The sequence below is a fragment of the Myotis lucifugus genome, unplaced genomic scaffold (genome assembly GCF_000147115.1).
Source record: "Myotis lucifugus unplaced genomic scaffold, Myoluc2.0 scaffold_15, whole genome shotgun sequence".
NCBI lineage: Eukaryota > Metazoa > Chordata > Mammalia > Chiroptera > Vespertilionidae > Myotis > Myotis lucifugus.
Genome location: NW_005871063.1, coordinates 14,350,855 through 14,369,135, shown reverse-complemented (window position 1 = coordinate 14,369,135; position 18,281 = coordinate 14,350,855). Strand labels below are relative to the sequence as shown.

General features: G+C 38.5%; 1 protein-coding gene across 1 annotated transcript in view; it reads right to left on the bottom strand.

Annotated features, from left to right (window-relative positions):
- Positions 1 to 18,281, bottom strand: part of ABCB5 (ATP binding cassette subfamily B member 5) — an 86,303-nt gene that overhangs the window by 2,698 nt on the left and 65,324 nt on the right. Inside the window, exons 20-25 of the mRNA XM_006085063.1 lie at positions 16,618 to 16,821; positions 12,199 to 12,299; positions 11,031 to 11,171; positions 4,549 to 4,705; positions 4,019 to 4,216; positions 1,989 to 2,195 (exon numbers count right to left, since the gene is read on the bottom strand). Coding sequence (XP_006085125.1) covers positions 1,989 to 2,195; positions 4,019 to 4,216; positions 4,549 to 4,705; positions 11,031 to 11,171; positions 12,199 to 12,299; positions 16,618 to 16,821 — 1,008 coding nt within the window. The remainder of the gene's footprint in view (positions 1 to 1,988; positions 2,196 to 4,018; positions 4,217 to 4,548; positions 4,706 to 11,030; positions 11,172 to 12,198; positions 12,300 to 16,617; positions 16,822 to 18,281) is intronic.

The window sequence follows — 18,281 nt, the reverse complement described above, 5'->3', positions numbered from 1 at the left end:
ACGCCTATGGTACTCAATGGGAGGATGGATCTGTTCTACTGGAAGGCAAGTCCAAGTGTACAGCCTTCTAAACGTGGATCCTGTAGCCACACCACAGAGAAGATGCAACATGTGATTATATGCTGTTCATTTTGTCTTGGTACCATGGCGATGCTTGAATCAATTGCCTTTCCATTCACATCTGACTGGGGCAAAGCTGGTATTGACAGAGCCTATGTCACAGCCTTATGACAAATGTGTCTACTTCATTCAAAACTCATTTTTTTAACTTAAAATGCACAGTTGATTTCTTTATATCAAACAATGGATGTCTGAATTACTAAAGTTCAGTGAAAGTGTTTTTTTCTGAAGTGAAATGTTGGGGTCTAGCCCCAACACGGCAGTGAAATGCTGTACAAAGAAAACAGACTTCAACTATCTCCTCTGAGATTTTATCTGGGAATGCCAGCAGGCTGGACCCCTTCCTCCTAAAATGTATTTTGTAAAATTTGGAATTATAGGGTAGGGTAATCTGAAAAAACTGTGTCATTAATTTCCACACACTGCAAAATCCCCATCTAAATTAGAGATCTAACCTCAAACCAAAAACAGAGAATGGGGAATGATAATGGGGTTGTAGCTCTTTTAACGAGTCTCACTTAAATTGTACATGGATTTTTCCATGTAGCTGAAGAAGGTACAAGACTAGCTTAGAAATCACTTTGCATTTTTGGCCTTCTCTGGATTATAGGAAAATGTAAGTCTCAAGAATGAATTGGATGAAAATCAAATTCAGTTGTTTTTGCCTATCATAGGCAAAACAGATTATAAATGTAGATATAAAGGTAGATATACAAAAACATTTTCAGATACTTAAACTGACGGTTTTGTTCTTTAATGAAGAATCATAGAGTTCCATTCTTTCCTGTTTAAACCGAAAACATAAATCAATTTTCTGGCAAACACTGAGATGGTGAATGCCCTGAAATCACCTGTTTTATGAGATGAAGGGGCAATGGCTTCTTAATACGGACCTGGGGCTAAAAGCTACTTGGGTCCTGGTGGGAACATAAAAAAGATCTAATCCTAAATCAGTTGCATTCTGGAAAATCCCCGGGGGCCCTGGGGTGAAATTGCAGGGTGGTTCCAGTGGTCAAAGTCCTATTCAAGAAGCCATGATGTGGCTTCACTGAACTGTCACTGTATGTTATTGTGGGGACTATGGGGCATCTACACCTGGTCTATTTCTCATAGGAGCCTTAAGACCAAGGTGGTGTTGCAACTCATCTCCCATGCTCCAGGTTGATATTTCCAAATGCCTAAAGGTCATCTGCATGGCATACACCACAGATGTATTACCCTTAGCACACTTCAAATCAACTCCCTGATATTCACCCTCCTGGATCCCCAAAGGTTATATAAGGTGTCCAGGAAGGTGTCTACAAAGGTGACATTTGAAAGAGCTTGAAAGTTAAGCAGCTGGTTCTGCAAAGAGTCAGAGGAAGGGAGATCCCAGCTGAAGAAAAAACAAGTGCAAATGTCCTGAGGTAGGAAAGAACTTGACATGTTCATGAGACAGAAAAGAGGCCAGTGTGGTTAGAGCAGAGCCAGCACATGGTGAGGAAGGAGCTGGAGAGGCCAGGTCACAGAAAGCCTCACCAGTCACATGAGGAATTTGGACTTTATTGTAAGTGTTATGGGATACCATTAAGAAGCTTTCAACCAGGATTGTTTTCAACATAAAAACTAATGTTTTAAAAGGATCCCTCTAGTTGCTGTGAGGAAGAATAATAATACATATTAATTCAGTGAATATTAAAATAGTTTGGTCTTGGAAAAACAGTCACATCAAAATTTCAAACTTTGCTTTTACATATAACTTTACATTAGGTGCTGGTAATAAATACATTGTATAACACAATGAGCACGTAAAACAACCATTTAACCTCACTGAACTACTTAGGCTAATTTGGCAGCTTTGAAGTTCAAGATTTCAGATATTTTCTTACCTCAGGGAGACCCTCAATAAAAGAATGGATATTTGCTGCACTTGCTACTTCTTTTATCTCATCTAGTGGCACAACACGGCTGTTATCACCATAGGCGATGTTCTCAGCAATGCTACAGTTGAAGAGCACAGGCTCTTGAGAAACGATTGCTATTTGCGAACGAAGCCATTGTATGTTCAATTCCTTTGCATCCACACCATCAAATAGCTGCCAAAACCAGAATGGAGAATGGTATGTGAAGATCCAACACTGTATCATGTTACAGTTCACTGTATTCAAACACACAAATCATAACAAGAAGGTTAGGCATTCAAGCTATTTAGTAGTATAATGTTACCCAAGGAAGGCTCATAAATCATATGTCTCATACAAGCGGACAGCGAGTAAATGACTAAAATGCCAACTCCTAAACTTACTTGACATTTCTAGGAATGGCCATATATTCTAGAGACCTACCCAGAGTCTAGAGTAGAGCCTGCTGCTCTGTACTAAAGTCATGTGGAAAATGACCAACCTCCACCGTAACAGGACCCCACTTTATTAAAGCCCAGAAAGAGAGTATGACTGATATAGTAGCCCACAGGTAGAAATATGTCATTTTGCACATAGCCATGTTTGTTTATATGTCCATATAACATCAATCAACCTACTCCGTGAGGGGGCTCTTTAGGCACCAGGGAAATAGTGGTAAATAAGACAAAGCTCTTGCCCTCCTGCACCTTATATTCTGGTGGAGAGAGGCAGGCAATAAACACAATAACAAAGAACTCAAACCAGAAAAAGAAAGTGTCATAAAGAAGGGATAATGGGAGAGAGAATGACTGAGGATGTGGGGATGCGGGATGAGTGTGGGTGGATGCATTATTTTCTATGGGGTTATGTAAAAGCCCTACCTAAAAGTAGCATTTAGAATGAGACATGAATGATGAGAAGGAGCCAGCAAAGAAGAGTAAAAACATTCTAACATGGAAGATCAAAGACCCATAAGTAAGTTTAAAGAACATAGACACACAGTGTACAATGCGCTGGGGCGGGGGGCGGGGAGGGGTGATAGGGAAGGAGTTTGGAGAGAGAGGCAGGTGCCAGATCATGAAGGACCTTGATTGATGCTATGGACTATGGGTTACTCTAACTGTGATGGGAAACCATTGGGGGTTTTAAAGGAGGGCGTGTCATGTGCTATGTGCAGACAGATGAGTGGTACCTAATACTAGTACTCATTGTGGACTTATTGGTAAAAAGGGAGTCATTTTAGACCATTCCATTTTGCAAACAGTCATTGAGAATCTGTGATGGGAAAAGACTGTAAATTGCAAGAGAATAAGGACTAATAAGGACTGATAGAAGTCTGACTTTTAGAGGCTTATGCTTTGTTGTGAGAAGAAAGAGGCAGAACAGGAGGTTGTGTTTGTGTATGCGTGTAATGTGGTGGTGGTTGCGGGGAGAGGATTAGTGAAAACCTGAATATACTGTGAGGAAGAAAAGTCCCAGGTGAGAAAAACAGTCTTTGGAGTTCAAAGGAGGGAGAGGTTGCATTTTTTTTTTTTGAGATCAGATTGCAGGACTTAATAGAATTGATTCAGATTAGCCCTAATCATGCACTAAGTTTTGGGAATTGGGGGTGGAAGGGTTGAAGATGGTCAGTGGGAACAGCAAAAAGCCTGAGCCAGGGAGGCAGAGGAAACTATTACCTCTGTCTTAAACCAGAACCGAATAAAGAGCCCGGGCATGGATATTAGGCCGGTCCTCCAACACCTGTATTTTAAGAGAATTCCATGGCTTATAAGATGAAAATTTCTACCGCCATAATGGCTGAAGAATCTTTGGGTCTTTACACTTAGCGTCAAAGTCCTATCCATCATTCCTATTATTGGTTTGCTTGTCCTTTTAGATAAGGGATAGTTTTTTTTTTCTTTCTTTTAACTACTGTACTGTTTGCCCTACCCAAACCAGTGAAGATACTTAAGCCCAAGAGAACGTTTAAGAATAGCACCATTAATCCCCAGATAAGTTGTATTTAAAAGTCTTACTATTTGTCCTCTCATGGGATCATAAAATCTCTGCAGAAGTTGGACAGAAGTGCTTTTCCCACAGCCACTGCTCCCAACAAATGCTACTGTCTTCCCTTTCTCAATATTGAGGGATAAGCCACGGAGGATGAGAACATCTGGGCGACATGGATAGAAGAAAGAGACTTCCCGGAACTCTATATTCCCTTCACATATGTCCTGTGAAGAAAGTTGGCAGTGTTTAGAAAAGTTGGAACACATTATAGCACATTGACTTAGCACCTTCTGAAAACTGAACATGTTTCCACACTACTTTAATTTTAAACATCATATTCCTCTCTGTGGAGCTGCTGACTGCACACCGGTTTCTGTTACTTTTGTTTAGATTTTTATATCTGCGCTTCTTGTTGTCTTCACTACTGGACTTCACAAAGTTGCTTAAAAGCCCAGGTTTCCTTCAGCTTCACTACCCAGACACAGTCCAGTCTAGAGATTAGCTTAATATGGACAATGAACAATAAGTGGACATTTAAAATCACAGTTGTGCTTACTGGTTTTTTCCCTTCTTGACTATAGCTTTCTATAGTTGGTTGCTTTTCCAATAAAGCAAACAGATGTGCAGCCCCGGATTTGGCTCTCGAATATTCAGGTGCCAAAGCAAGTGTTTCTCCAATGGCCATAGCTCCGTATGCAATTGCAGTAAAAACTCTATCAAAAGACAAAGCATTTGAATCTAGTTAGGTTCATTTCAAACAATGGAGCTCTAAAAGTAAAGGAAAAAGCAGGCACAGGAATATCATCTTTTGACCCAGACAACACCACTAATGCTGAAGGCCCAATAATGATCTTTCTTGTAATTTTCTATCGCATAGTTATTGTCCCTTGCTTTGTACACCACAATAACCTTTGAAGTTCAGGTAATCTTAAAAGTTTCTCTTCTAGATAAGAGACACAGATCAAAGGTCCTAACTAGTGAATGTTTTCATATAAGTGATGCCATCTGATCACCTAGGAGATAAGGAGGGCAGGAACTCATATAACTAACAAATGAAGAGACTCTAGCTAAAGAAATCGAGCCATTTGCCTAGGGTCACATAACTGTGAAACTGTAGGACTGGAACTTGAACTTCCTTGTTCATTGTTTTCCCTTCCATGGTGCTGTTTGGAATGGAAAGCTGGCCTGAACTCTAAATGTCTGCTTGTTGGAGTTTGTTATCACTTGTTTCCCGTATTAGCATCTGCAGAAGGCCCTAAATATCAAATCTCCCTTGATTTGTCTCCTTTACATCCCTTCAGTCATTGATCCCTCTGTTTAGGCTTCTTATCTTGTCCTCCTCTCCCTCTGGATAATCTCTGGGGAGGGCAGGAGTTGGGTGGCTGCCATTTGCAGTGAACACTAAAAGAAGGCTTTCCTGTTCTCCTTGTTTTAGCTAACTAAGGTTGCTTTCCTGATTGCAATGATAACTCACAGTTCTTCCAGGGCTTCCCAGCCTAGCAGAGCAAAGATGGTGGTGAAGGCCTAGCTTGCATCTTTACCCCTTATTGTTTCAAGCTATCAACCAACTATCAATATTTATTGAAAACCTGCCTGTTTGGGTCAGTAAAGACTTTGACTATTCAAAGTCTTATATGATTTCCTGTCAGGAACTGCACTTGGATTTTTGGAGGATGAGGCCATAATACGAAAGCGGCCTGGCTCTGTCTCTCAGGCAGTTTTCAAAGCTGTGGCTTTTATTCTTACTGTACTGAAGGCTGTCTTGGCCTTGATTCTTTCTTAGCCATGTGCTCTACTTAGCTTCCTGCTAATACGTATAGCAAAGGAGAAACAGAGAGGAAAGCTCAGTAGTGGGGGTATGAAGAGTTACAGAAACCTCTGCTAGGCAATAATGGTTTCTAAACTATATTGCAAAGGGCAAGTCAGCTAGAAACTAAAAATCAGAGAGGAGAAAATTATTTTGTATTTTTCAAAGTGTGCACAATTATAAGGAAGTGAGTCAAAGTGTTACCTGGGCTAACAGAGGCAGAGGGGAGAGTTTTACTAAACATATATGTGTATGAGAACCTAAACAAGAGATTGTCTAAATCAGGGGTCCTCAAACTTTTTAAACAGGGCGCCAGTTCAGTGTCCCTCAGACCGTTGGAGGGCTGGACTATAGTTTAAAAAAAAATTATGAACAAATTCCTATGCACACTGCACATATCTTATTTTGAAGTAAAAAAACAAAACGGGAACAAATACAATATTTGTATTTGCACGTGGCCCGCGGGCCGTAGTTTGAGGGCCCCTGGTCTAAATGCCTGTGCATTTGTTGCAAGGCAGCAAAGTGAAAATGGAATCACCTTTTAAAAAATGCTCATCTGAGAGAAACTTCTATAACAACAGAGATAAAGAGAGCTTCTACCATAGAAAATGTATGTTGCCCCACCTTGTTTTTTTTTTTTTGAGGAAAAAGTTAAGGCTGATATTAGCCATGCTGATAAACATATTATGAGCATATCAAGGGATTCTGCTGTTAAAACTCCCTTTATGCATCTCCCTTTAAGGCACACTATTATTTCTGAAAGAGAGACAACTTATCCATCCTTATAGCTATAAATCATGAAAATACATTCTCATTTTATAGGGTGAATAAGACATCTTAATATTTAACAATAAACTAGAATATGACTTCCCCAATTTTTATATAATTCTAGGAGGTTTCTGGTAGTGGCCAAAAGAAAACCCTGAGGTTTTAAGCAACTATGGAGAGCAGGCTGGGATTCACCCTCTTTCTTTCTTTCTTTCTTTCTTTCTTTCTTTCTTTCTTTCTTTCTTTCTTTCTTTCTTTCTTCCTTCCTTCCTTCCTTCCTTCCTTCTTTAAGCAACTATGGAGAGCAGCCTTCCTTCCTTCCTTCCTTCCTTTCTTTCTTTCTTTCTTTCTTAAATTTTTTTTTTTGGTGCTCTATCCTGTAACTTTTTTTTAAAATATATAATTGATATTTTACAGAGAGGAAGGGGGAGGGATAGAGAGTTAGAAACACCGATGAGAGAGAAACATCGATCAGTTGCCTCCTGCATACCCCCTACTGGGGATGTGCCCGCAACCAAGGTACATGCCCTTGACTGGAATTGAACCTGGGACCCCTCAGTCCGCAGGCCGACGCTCTATCCACTGAGCCAAACTGGTTAGGGCCTATTTCTTTCTTTAAAAAAATGTTTTTAAAATATATTTTATTGATTTCAGAGAGGATGGGATAGGGAGAGAGAGATAGAAACATCAATGATGAGAGAGAATCATTGATCAGCTGCCTCCTGCATGCCCCACACTGGGGATCGGGCCCGCAACCAAGGCATGTGCCCTTGACTGGAATTGAACCAGGGACCCTTCAGTCCACAGGCTGACACTCTTTCTACTGAGCCAAACTGGCTAGGGTCCCATACCCCTATTTCTTAAAGAAAGTGTGATCCTCAGATTCTGTGCCTCAGAATAATCTGGAATATTTGGTAAAATGTAGATTCCTGGCCCTATACCAGATCTACAAATATCTGGGTTAGATTTGTGGGGGGAGCTTCAGATGACTGCATTTTAATCAGCTCCATGATGGGTGAGTTAGGACACTGTTGATTTAGAGAATGACACAAAGTTCTTTTTACTTCAGGAGGATTCTGTAGGAGGGAGTTTCTTTGTAATCTCTTCCATTCAGTTAGTTGATTAGATAGAAAGCTGTCTATCACCCTAGATTCTGGAAGGCACAGTCTAATAGGCCAGGTGTAATTTAGTGTATCTAAAGAGACACTTGTGACATATTCATGGTAGTTGGTGGCTACATTGGGTTTCTAAGAAGATTGGAGACTTTGATGTTGAAGACAAACCTCATCTGTTCACATTTTTTGCACAGCTATGTACCCATATTTCCCAGAGACTCTCTCCTTTGCCTATACTATAAAAGTATGGGTATCCTTATTTTGTCTGTAGACTGGTTGTCTGAAACTCAAAATGTGATATTAGTTGCCTTAGCTCAGATAGCCCCCTGCTTCTTTCCTCAGGACACTGGGAAATACCAATGTGATAGTGTTCATTAATCATTACTCTTATGTTAACATTCTATATATGTTCTGAGAGCTAAAATGCTTGTCTCTAGAAATTAACCTTTTTATGAATTTAATGAAAGTAATTCATGAAATGTGGTACACCAGAAGAAGAAGAAATTTTTGTATTGGGGCCTTTTGATGCTCTTGTATTTTAGAGTCATAAAATAACATTAAACAAGTGTTCCATTTATGTTAAGAATCAGTCCAGTCCTAGATATTCAAATGTTCAGAAAACTAAGTAAGAAGTTTTTAAAAATATAATTTTACAGAAAGATTCTATGCAAAACTGTCTACAGAATTAGTAACAATAGTAATCATAATGATGATAATAAGAAATGTCTACCAAGCAAAGTCTCTGTCATGTTGAATCATGAACTAAAGTCTGTGCTCTGCCACTTGCTGATTAAGTGACTTTGGGCAAGTTAGGTAATTTCCTTCTTGAGTCTTAATTTTCTCCATCTGTAAAATGGGCATTATAACATTTCACAAGGTAGTTGAGAAGACTAGTCAGATAATGCATGAAAAATCCTTAATACTTGAGTAAGGTTTGTTGTTATCGTGATTATCATATGAACAGAATGGTTGGCATCTTCATAGGCCCTTTTCAAGAAACATCCTGCCTGATTTCACTTGCAGGCATGATAGTGATCAGCATGATGTTGCGGTTGTATGATTATTTTTTTTGTTAATCCTCACCCGAGGATATTTTTTCCATTGATTTTTTTTTTTTTTTTAGAGAGAGTGGCAGGAGGGGGAGAGGGAGAGCCCTAGAGAGGAGGAGGAGGAGGAGAGGGGGGGGAGGGGGAAGGAGAGAGGGAGGGAGGGAGACGAGAGAGAGAGAGAGGAGAGAGGAGAGAGAGGGAAACAGAGACGGAGATGTATCAATAGAGATACATCAATTGGCAACTGGGGCACTCAGCCAATGCTCTAACCACTGAACTATATCAGCCAGGGCAAGGTTGTATCATCCTTTAACTAAGAACATTCTTTACTTAGTTTTAATCTAAACAAATCTCAGTATGTAGAAGTAGACTCCCAATTACAAACATTCTATTTTTATATAAATAGTTGTCTTTGACTTATACCCAGTCCTGCTACCAAAGTACCTGGTATTAGATGTGTGGATATAGAAGGGAAGAAAAATAAAAGAATCTGAAAAACAGCAGTAATGTGAAAACATTGACTCTGGAAGCACATTTCCAGGAATGACTAGACTGCTTAATTATGCAGTCTAAATTTCCTCTTTTATTTTGATTTAGTCATTTATTCAATAAATATTTATTATGTGCCTACTATGTGCCAAGCTTTTGTTTTTGGTTCTAGGGCAACATTTGGTCATTAGTGACCAAAACAGGTTAGGCTCTGCTCTCCCTGAGCTTACAGTCTATGCAGTCAATAAATAAGGAACAAAAAAGGTAATTTTATATAGTGGTAAGTGTTATACATAAAACATGGTAATAGAATAGAGAGTGATGATGAGGAGAGGCAAGGGGACTACTTAGGGCCATCAGCATAAGTCTCTCTGAAGAATGCACTTAGGAGCAGAGGCCTGGATGGTGAGAAAGAGGCAAGTTGGCAGAGACCTGGGAAATGATTGTACGAGACAGAAGGAAGATGATTTACAGTCATCTATATATACAGTAAGGGCCCAGTGCACGAATTCGTGCACCTTGAAAGGAATTGTGGGCCGCGAAGCTGCAGTGGGCATAAGGGCGGGTCTCGGCCCATCCTCTGCGCCACCACCTGGCCCCTCCTGCTGTGGCCCCTGGTCCCCTGTCTGCCAGCAGCCCTGCTCCCACTACCACTGTTCTCACATGCTGATGGCACCAGCCCCGCTTGTACCCACTGACGGCGCGGAGCGACTGGGGCCAGTGCCAGCAGCAGGTGCGAGCAGGGCCAGCACCATCAGTGGGTGCAAGAGGTGGCTGCCACCCTGATTGCTCCTCAGGAGCAGGGGGAGGTGGAGAAGCCCTCAGGGGTGATCGGGGCCAGCAGCCACAGCTCGCACTGCTGATGGCGCCGAGAGATCAGGACTGGCACTGGGAGCCAGCAGCAGGTGTGAGCGGTGGTTCTGGTGCCAGCTGTGGGTGCAAGGGGGGCTGGTGCTGGCAATGAGTGTGAAAGCTGGGTGGGACTGCGGCATGTGGGAGCAAAGAATTTTTAGTAATCATGAGAGGCTTGCCCTGATGACAGCAACTGGTGCCCTCCCTTGGTCTGGCACCCCCACTCACCCGCTCTACCATCCCGCCACGGCTAACGCCCACCATGTTCCACACGCACTTCCTGGTAGTCAGTGCACGTCATAGCGGCTGGTTGTTCGGTTGTTCCCCGTCTGGTCTATTTGCATATTATGGTTTTATATATATAGATAAAAGGCTAATATACAAAGTGTCCCCTTGGGAGTTTGACAGGGAGACCGGGAGTTCGATTGCTTGCTATGGCGTGCATTGGCCATCAGGGGGTGGCGTGGAACATGTCGGGTGACCAGTGGTGGCGGTGGGGTGCTGAGGGAGTGAGAGAAGGAGGAGGCAGGGAGGCGGGGAACCTGATTGGCCCTGATCACCAGCCAGGCCTAGGGACCCTACCCGTGCACGAATTTCATGCACCGGGCCTCTAGTATTTGATAAAACCATCTCCACTTTGAGAGTTCCATGAAGCCTCACAGATTCCAGAGGAATGGATGACCAGAAGGCATAGTTTACCCCGCCCTACATTCCCAAATTCTAATAAACTGAAACAGGAGCAATGTAGTTAGGAACTGAATTAAGATTATATCACTATCAGTATTTTACCAGCTAGTCTACACTTACATATATAAAAAAACAGAAAAACATTAAAAAGTTTCCCCAGCATGCTTTTCCCACATATATGATTCAAATGATAATGCTATAAACTAGACACATTTCTGGTCAATTTAAGTACATGACTCATTTACAGGGTTTATATTTTTGTACAACTTACATGAACATGCCCTCTGGGGTCATTCGTCCAGCTTGAATTAAATAGACTCCAAATCGAAACCCCACTGCATAGGCAAAATATACAAAAGCATGGCTGAATGCATAACAGATTCCAATGATCTGTGCTTTCTTCAGGGTATTTCTGAAATGCACAAAGTTTACTAAGTAATGGGTCATAAGGTATACCAAGAACATTTTAATAAATGTAGAGTAATGAATATAGAAGATTAGACATGTTATTTAGGGGACGTACATTTTTCTAAGAATTATTTTTTAACTACTAAAAATTATTATAGAGAAAACAGAAAATGTAATGATTTTCTCTATAGCTATACATTTAAAATTAAAAAAACTGATTTGAGAGAGAAACATCTTTTTATTATTCCACTTATTTATGCAGTCATTGGTTGCTTCGTGTATGTGCCCTTTCTGGGAATCAGACCCACAACCTTGGTGTATTGGGATGATGCTCTAGCCAACTGAGCTACCCAGCCAGGGCTTATAGCTATACACTTAATTCAGTATAACAAATTGCCTCTATTTACTTTCAAATGAATAGATAAGTCTGTCAGAGGACAGTTAATGAAAGAGTTAATGAAAGAGATCTGGTTTATAAATATTTAAAATATATTCTATCCCAATCTTTCACTAGGAGATTAAATAGTGAAATTAAAGGTCAGTACCAACCACAAGCATGTGCATAACAGAGTACAGAACTACCTCTCCGATAAAGTAATACAAAAAGTATCACTGAGTAAATGTGATGAGGATGACTAGTTTAAAATTAAAAGGGGTGATCACATTTATTATGTATATATTAGTTTTAAAAATGTGAAACATTTTAGAGATTCAATTTAAAAGGCTAAGCACTTTTTTTTTCTTGAATATATTTCTCCAGTCATACTTTAGGAAAATAAGAAAAGGTGCTTTTACACACTTAGTAAAAGCACATGGCAATGCGGGAGGACCTAAAACATATTCTAACAGTGCTTGCTTTTGATTCCTCTTTTAGTCTCCTCTTGGTGAACCCAATGAGAAATTATGATATGGCATTATTAGGAAAGATTCCAGAGAAAATGGATTGGCAGGCAAATCACTGGGGTCATCAGGAGTACAGCCTTTACAGGAGCAAACTATAGTTAATGGAGTCAGTATGGATCTACAATCACCTGTGCTGAGTCTGAAGCGTCTCCTCATACTTTTGCTCAAAAGCTTTTTCTCTTGTCAATGATACTATTGTACGTATATTCTCCACAGCTTCAGTTGCTATCTTATAAAATAGGACAGTAAAAGAGAGAAATAAAATTAATAATGGTAAAATTCTCCTGGTTGTGAATTTCAGTCATTTATACAGGGGATATATTGAGTACATCAACTCAGTAAGTTTTCCTAATGAGTTTTTTTAGCTTCCTTTTTTCTTTCCCCAAAATAAGATAAGAAAATAACATTTCAGGATAACAGCCTCAAGGAAAATTTTTTAAAGATTTAGTCCACTGACCTAAATTTAGTTCCTGTCAAATCTTCACTGAATTTCTATTAAACTGGTTCCATAGGCAGAAGGATAGGATCAAACATCAGTGAGCATTATGTTCATATGTAATTATGCAAAGGAACTGCCCTATGAATTACGAGATAATTCAAGGAGAAGACAGTAGAGAGAATCAAATAAATAACTATTTTATTTTAGCACAGAAAGGCAAATAGCAACCAAAAGGCTCAGGAACATTGCAGTAAAGGAACATGGGTATGGCTATAGAATTCTTTATAAGCTATAGTCATTTCACATTTTGATATCTGTGAACTTAAAAAAATATTTAATTAAAATATAATGAATGTTTTCCCATATTTATACAGTTTTTAAAAAGGAGTAATTATGTGGGATCCAAAATGGAGGAGACTTTTTGCTTAGACTCACTTCTGGAACATGAGAACACATGTTGACTGGAAAGGAACCTTCCTACTTTTACATTCTGTTTCCAGATTGGCAGAGGGGGCTATGGGACTGAGCAAGATTTAGGTGGACACCAAATGGTCTTTGAAGGAGAATTTGGGTTACAGGAAAGGACTAGGTTTCTGGACTGTAGTCAGGAAATCTGGATTCTACTCTCAATTTTGATGTTTTGTTCAAAATTGTCATTAATTTCAAAATGAACTCAAAGAAACCTCAATTTGTAACATTCTGTGGTATGCAAGATAAATGGAGAAGAATGCTGAAACCTTGAGAAAATAATAGAAATGATTTTTAAAAATCTGTGATCATTTTTCACAATGGAGAAAGGACTATTATCAATTTAGAACCTTAGAAAATAGTCTTTAAAAAAAAACTAATATGGCCATTTTAAGTCTGAAAATAAAACATTTGGTGATTTGTCAAAATCTACACATGCAACCAAAGAAGGAGCAACATGTTTTATTGCCCATATTTGAAGTTTCAATGTTTGGTAAATTGACTGATTTAAAGGTACTGGGAAAGCTACTGCTTTTTTTTTTAATTTTGTTTTATTGCTTAAAGTATTACAAAGAGTATTACATATGCTACTGCCTTTTTTTATTGAAGTTATTGATTGTATATTCTGTGGTTACTCTAATAAAATAAAAAGGAAAAGTCAAAAGGCACAGATACATCTAAAGTTCATGACATAAAAATTAAGATGAGTAAAATATAATTAATTAGGGTCCTATTGATTTGGAAGTTGTGATCACTTGCATACAGGCAGAGTTAAGCAAACAACTTTTCACTATGTCTGAGGCAAATATATAGTAAGTATTTCAGTCTGTACTGCCCAAGCATACATTCCGAAGGTCCTTATCTAATACAAGAAAGGTGGAAAAGCCCCAGGGTCATACAAACCAGATTTCGATGAGTCATGTGCTTGGCATCCCTTTTCATGAATATTCATGCTATTTATAATATGCCAACTGCAACACAGTCAGTTTTACAGACCGTAAGTAATATGTATTTTTTATAAATATATTTTTATTGATTTCAGAGAGGATGGGAGAGGGAGATAGAAACATCAATGATGAGAATTAGTGATCAGCTGCCTCCTGCATGCCCCCTACTGGGGATCGAGCCCACAACCTGGGCATGTGCCCTGACCAAGAATTGAACTGTGACCTCCTGGTTCATAGGTCAATGCTCAACCACTGAGCCACACTGGTTGGGCAACCATAAGTGATATTAAAATCATTTTCATATTCAGAGGATATTTACCAGTGTTATAAAGATCTCTGCAACCATATCTTGAGAACAGCTTAAAGACTTGGGGATGGATGGCCAAGATAAGACTTCTTGTTTATCTGATGCATCATCCAAAAGGCAGTAATAAGAAACAGGCTTTGGACCTGTACCAAAATGAAAGTCAAGGAGAGTAGGAGGGAAGGCCACACACACACACACACACACACACAAAAGAAAAGAAAAGAAAAAAGAAGAAAGAAAAAAAGAACTGGGAAAGTAATGTACTGCCTTGCCTGCCCCTGGAGAGAATGGGTGGGTAGAGATGGATGGACACTTGACAGGTTGACAGGGATGTTGTACAAGGGAGTCCTACTTTGGTTGCCTGATTAAACCAAATGACACCCCTTTCAATTGTTAGATGTAATGATACAGTACTAATGTTTCCCTCAATCCCCAATATAATTATTATTTTTATGGATATAATTGATCCTGAAAGCTTAAATATATCAAAGCATTTTTCAAGAAATTAAATTGCTCAGCATAAAAATAGTTCTTGTCTAAAACCTTGTCTTAGTCACTATCAATTAAAAAAAGTGCACCACTTTGTATGCAATAAATCTTATATTTCTTCTTTCTTTTGAAAAATAAAATACCCAGAATTGTTCAAGAAAATGTAATTATTCAGTAATCAGAGAATAAGGAATCACATGTTAGCAATCCCCCATGAGATTGTAACAGTAACAATGGCTGACATTACTGAATACTTACTGTCCACATCAAGCATGTCAAACTCAAAGGCTAATATGGGCCAAATAAACAAGGTTTAAATTTATGTGGGCCGCAAAAAAACAAAAGCTTCAATTTTCATAGAAACATAGGTTTATTTTGATAGAGACATGCTGAATACAAAGGGCTAAAATAAATGAGTAATCATTAACATAAAATAATAGAACATTTTAATAAAAATTAATATTTTTTCTTGAACATTAACTTACCAGACACTGAATAACCGCACAAATTAATAAGCGTAACGCAAATAAACCTATTTTTCTTGTTCTTCAAAAGCGAAACATTTCCTGTTGTGCACACCAAACAAGTCAGTACAACAAGCATGTCAAACTCACGGCCCATGGGCGCATGTGGCCCACAACAAATATTATTGCGGCCCAGCCAATATAATAGTATGTAAAAAACGTTTTAATAAAAATTTCATAACTTAATTTTTACAATATCCTGTTATACAGAATTATTAATAACGAACTAGAATGTTCACTAATGACTGATTACTGTAATCGTGTTGCATTCATTTCCCTTACGCGCCTTACACGCAGGCACACCATTTCTCTCCACTAATACTAGCAGCGAATATTTTAGAAGCTGATTGCCACGTCATTAGTCTTGTACTGACTTGTTTGGTGTGCGCAACAGGAAACATTTCGCTTTCAGAGAACAAGAAAAATAGGTTTATTTGCGTTACACTTATTAATTTGTGTAGTTATTCCGTGTCTGGTAAGTTAATGTTCAAGAAAGAATATTAATTTTTATTAAAATGTTCTATTATTTTATGTTAACGATTATTCATTTATTGCAGCCCTTTATATTCAGCATGTCTCTATTGAAATAAACCTACGTTTCTATGAAAATTGAAGCTTTTGTTTTTTTGTGGCCTACATAAACTTAAACCTTGTTTATTTGGACCGTGTTCGCCTTTAAGTTTGACATGCTTGCAGTACAAGACTAATGACGTAGCAATCGGCTGCTAAAATATTTGCTGCTATTATTAGTGGAGAGAAATGGTGAGGCAGTGCGGTGCGTAAGGGAAATGAATGCAACACAATTATAGTAATCAGTCATTAGCGAATTTTGTAGTTCGTTATTAATAATTACATGTAACAGAATATTATAAAAATTAAGTTACAAAATTTTTATTAAAACATTTCTTACATATCGTTATATTGGCTAGGCCGCAAAATATTTGTTGTGGGCCACATGCAAATAGGCCGTGAGTTTGACATGCTGGGTCCAGATACTATTCTAAGTGTTCTGCATATAACAATGCTAAGTGTTTTGTGTAATTTAAAAATGTATGAGTGGATACTATTATTCCCACTTTACAGATGAAGAAATTGAAGTCCAGAAATGTTGACATACTTGCTTGTATCACACATTTGTTAGTGATAGAATGTGGATTCTAATTCAACCAACTTGACTCCAGAGTTCATGGTCTAAATCATGTACCCTATTGCTATAAAAGGTCTATACCCCATCTTTGACTTGTATGTGTCATTTCAATACATATATACCACTTTACAGATTCCTAAGGAAAGAAATTAGCATATTATAAAGATGGGAGCTCTGATTGTTTTCTCTTAAAATGTTATGATGATAATAACAGTCTTTGTTTTACCTTTCCAGCATGCTTAAATTCTTGTTTATCCTTGTTGGCAAATCCAACCATTGCTGAGGTTTCAATCATTCCCGTCAGAGCAAGTACTGGAGCAATACTCAGAATCAAGAGTGTCATCTCCCATCCATATATGAAGGACACAATAATGGACAGTCCCATGTTAGTTGCATTTTGTGTTAAGACACCAATCCTTGAACCTGTTGCCTATAATCAGACATATTTTGTAAAAAAAAAAAGTTAATCTAAAATTTGTAAGAATTGCTATTATAGTTTCTTGAAAAACAAGGTAGGCTTTCTTTTTTAGGATTTATACTTAGATTTTAACTTTGAATTTATATTTAGGGATTAAGTAATACCCATATTTTAAAAATGTCCTGTGCTATGGACTCATTATGCTTTATTTATCTACCTTATGTCCAATATTGTTGTTCTTTGACATATTCCTATCATGCTTTAAATATTTTCTGACACAAAAAGATTTTCCAGTCCCTACTCCTGGAATCTGTCTTCTCCAAGGAGTCTTGGTTCCTTTTAGTGGAGAATGTGATTTAGAAGTCAATATATGGTGCCAATTGTGCTCATTATTAGTGAAATGTCAGTGGCTAGAACTGGAGAGTGTGTGTGTGTGTGTGTGTGTGTGTGTGTGTGTGTGTGTACAGATGCATGCACACATTAAATCTACATTTATTTCTCTAGTTATATTTTTGAAATGTGTGAGTTCACATCAATACAGTTCCAATCCAACACCACAAGGTTATTTTCAGCATTCTTCCTTCCAACATTTGTTGTCCCCCTTTCAGCAGTGAGAAACCTGGCTCTCATTTTCTTTAATTGACTCATGTGATCAATCCCTCTGTATATAACCATTCTGCTATCATGGCCGCTGCTTCTGCCCTGCATGGGCATCTGCCTCACTCTGCTCTGGCTCTGCATTCCCACACCAGGCTGCTGCCACACATGGATGCCCACTCACGGTATGTGGGCTATAACCCCAGTCCTGCCCTCCCCCTGCACTGATGGAAGACTGACACTCTTAGCCACGATGCCATGGTGGAGTTGAATGGAATAATTGAGGACATTCATTAAAATGTACACTTTGGATATGATGTCTTACATTCCCTTCTGCACTTTATAACTTGGTCTCACTATGCAAAGTCTAAAGAAACAATATCAAAGTAGAAAAGGAGTTGGAAACATCATGGTACAAAAGAAATTTTTAAAAAATTTAAATAGAAATATCTTTACAACTATTTTCTAGGAACTACATGCCTTATGAATCAACATAGGACATGTGAAACATAATTAACAAAATGTTAAATTCTTCTGATAAAAATGAGACCCTTATTTACATAGAAACACAACTATAATCAACCAAGATATCAATTCAGTTTTTTTTTCCTTCTTTTTTTGGTGCCCTGACAGGGATCAAACCTGCAACCTTGGCCTACTGGGACTATGCTCTAAGCAACTGCACTACCTGGCCAGGGCTTAAATCACATTTTAAAATATATTTTGCTCTGATCATGAAAGTATGACAATTGGAAAAGATTTAGATAATGCTAAAACTTACATCCCTCTAGACATAGATACATATTCAAGTTAGGATTATTATATGTATGTAGCTTTTTCTATCCTGCTTTTATCCCTTTACATTATACTACAAG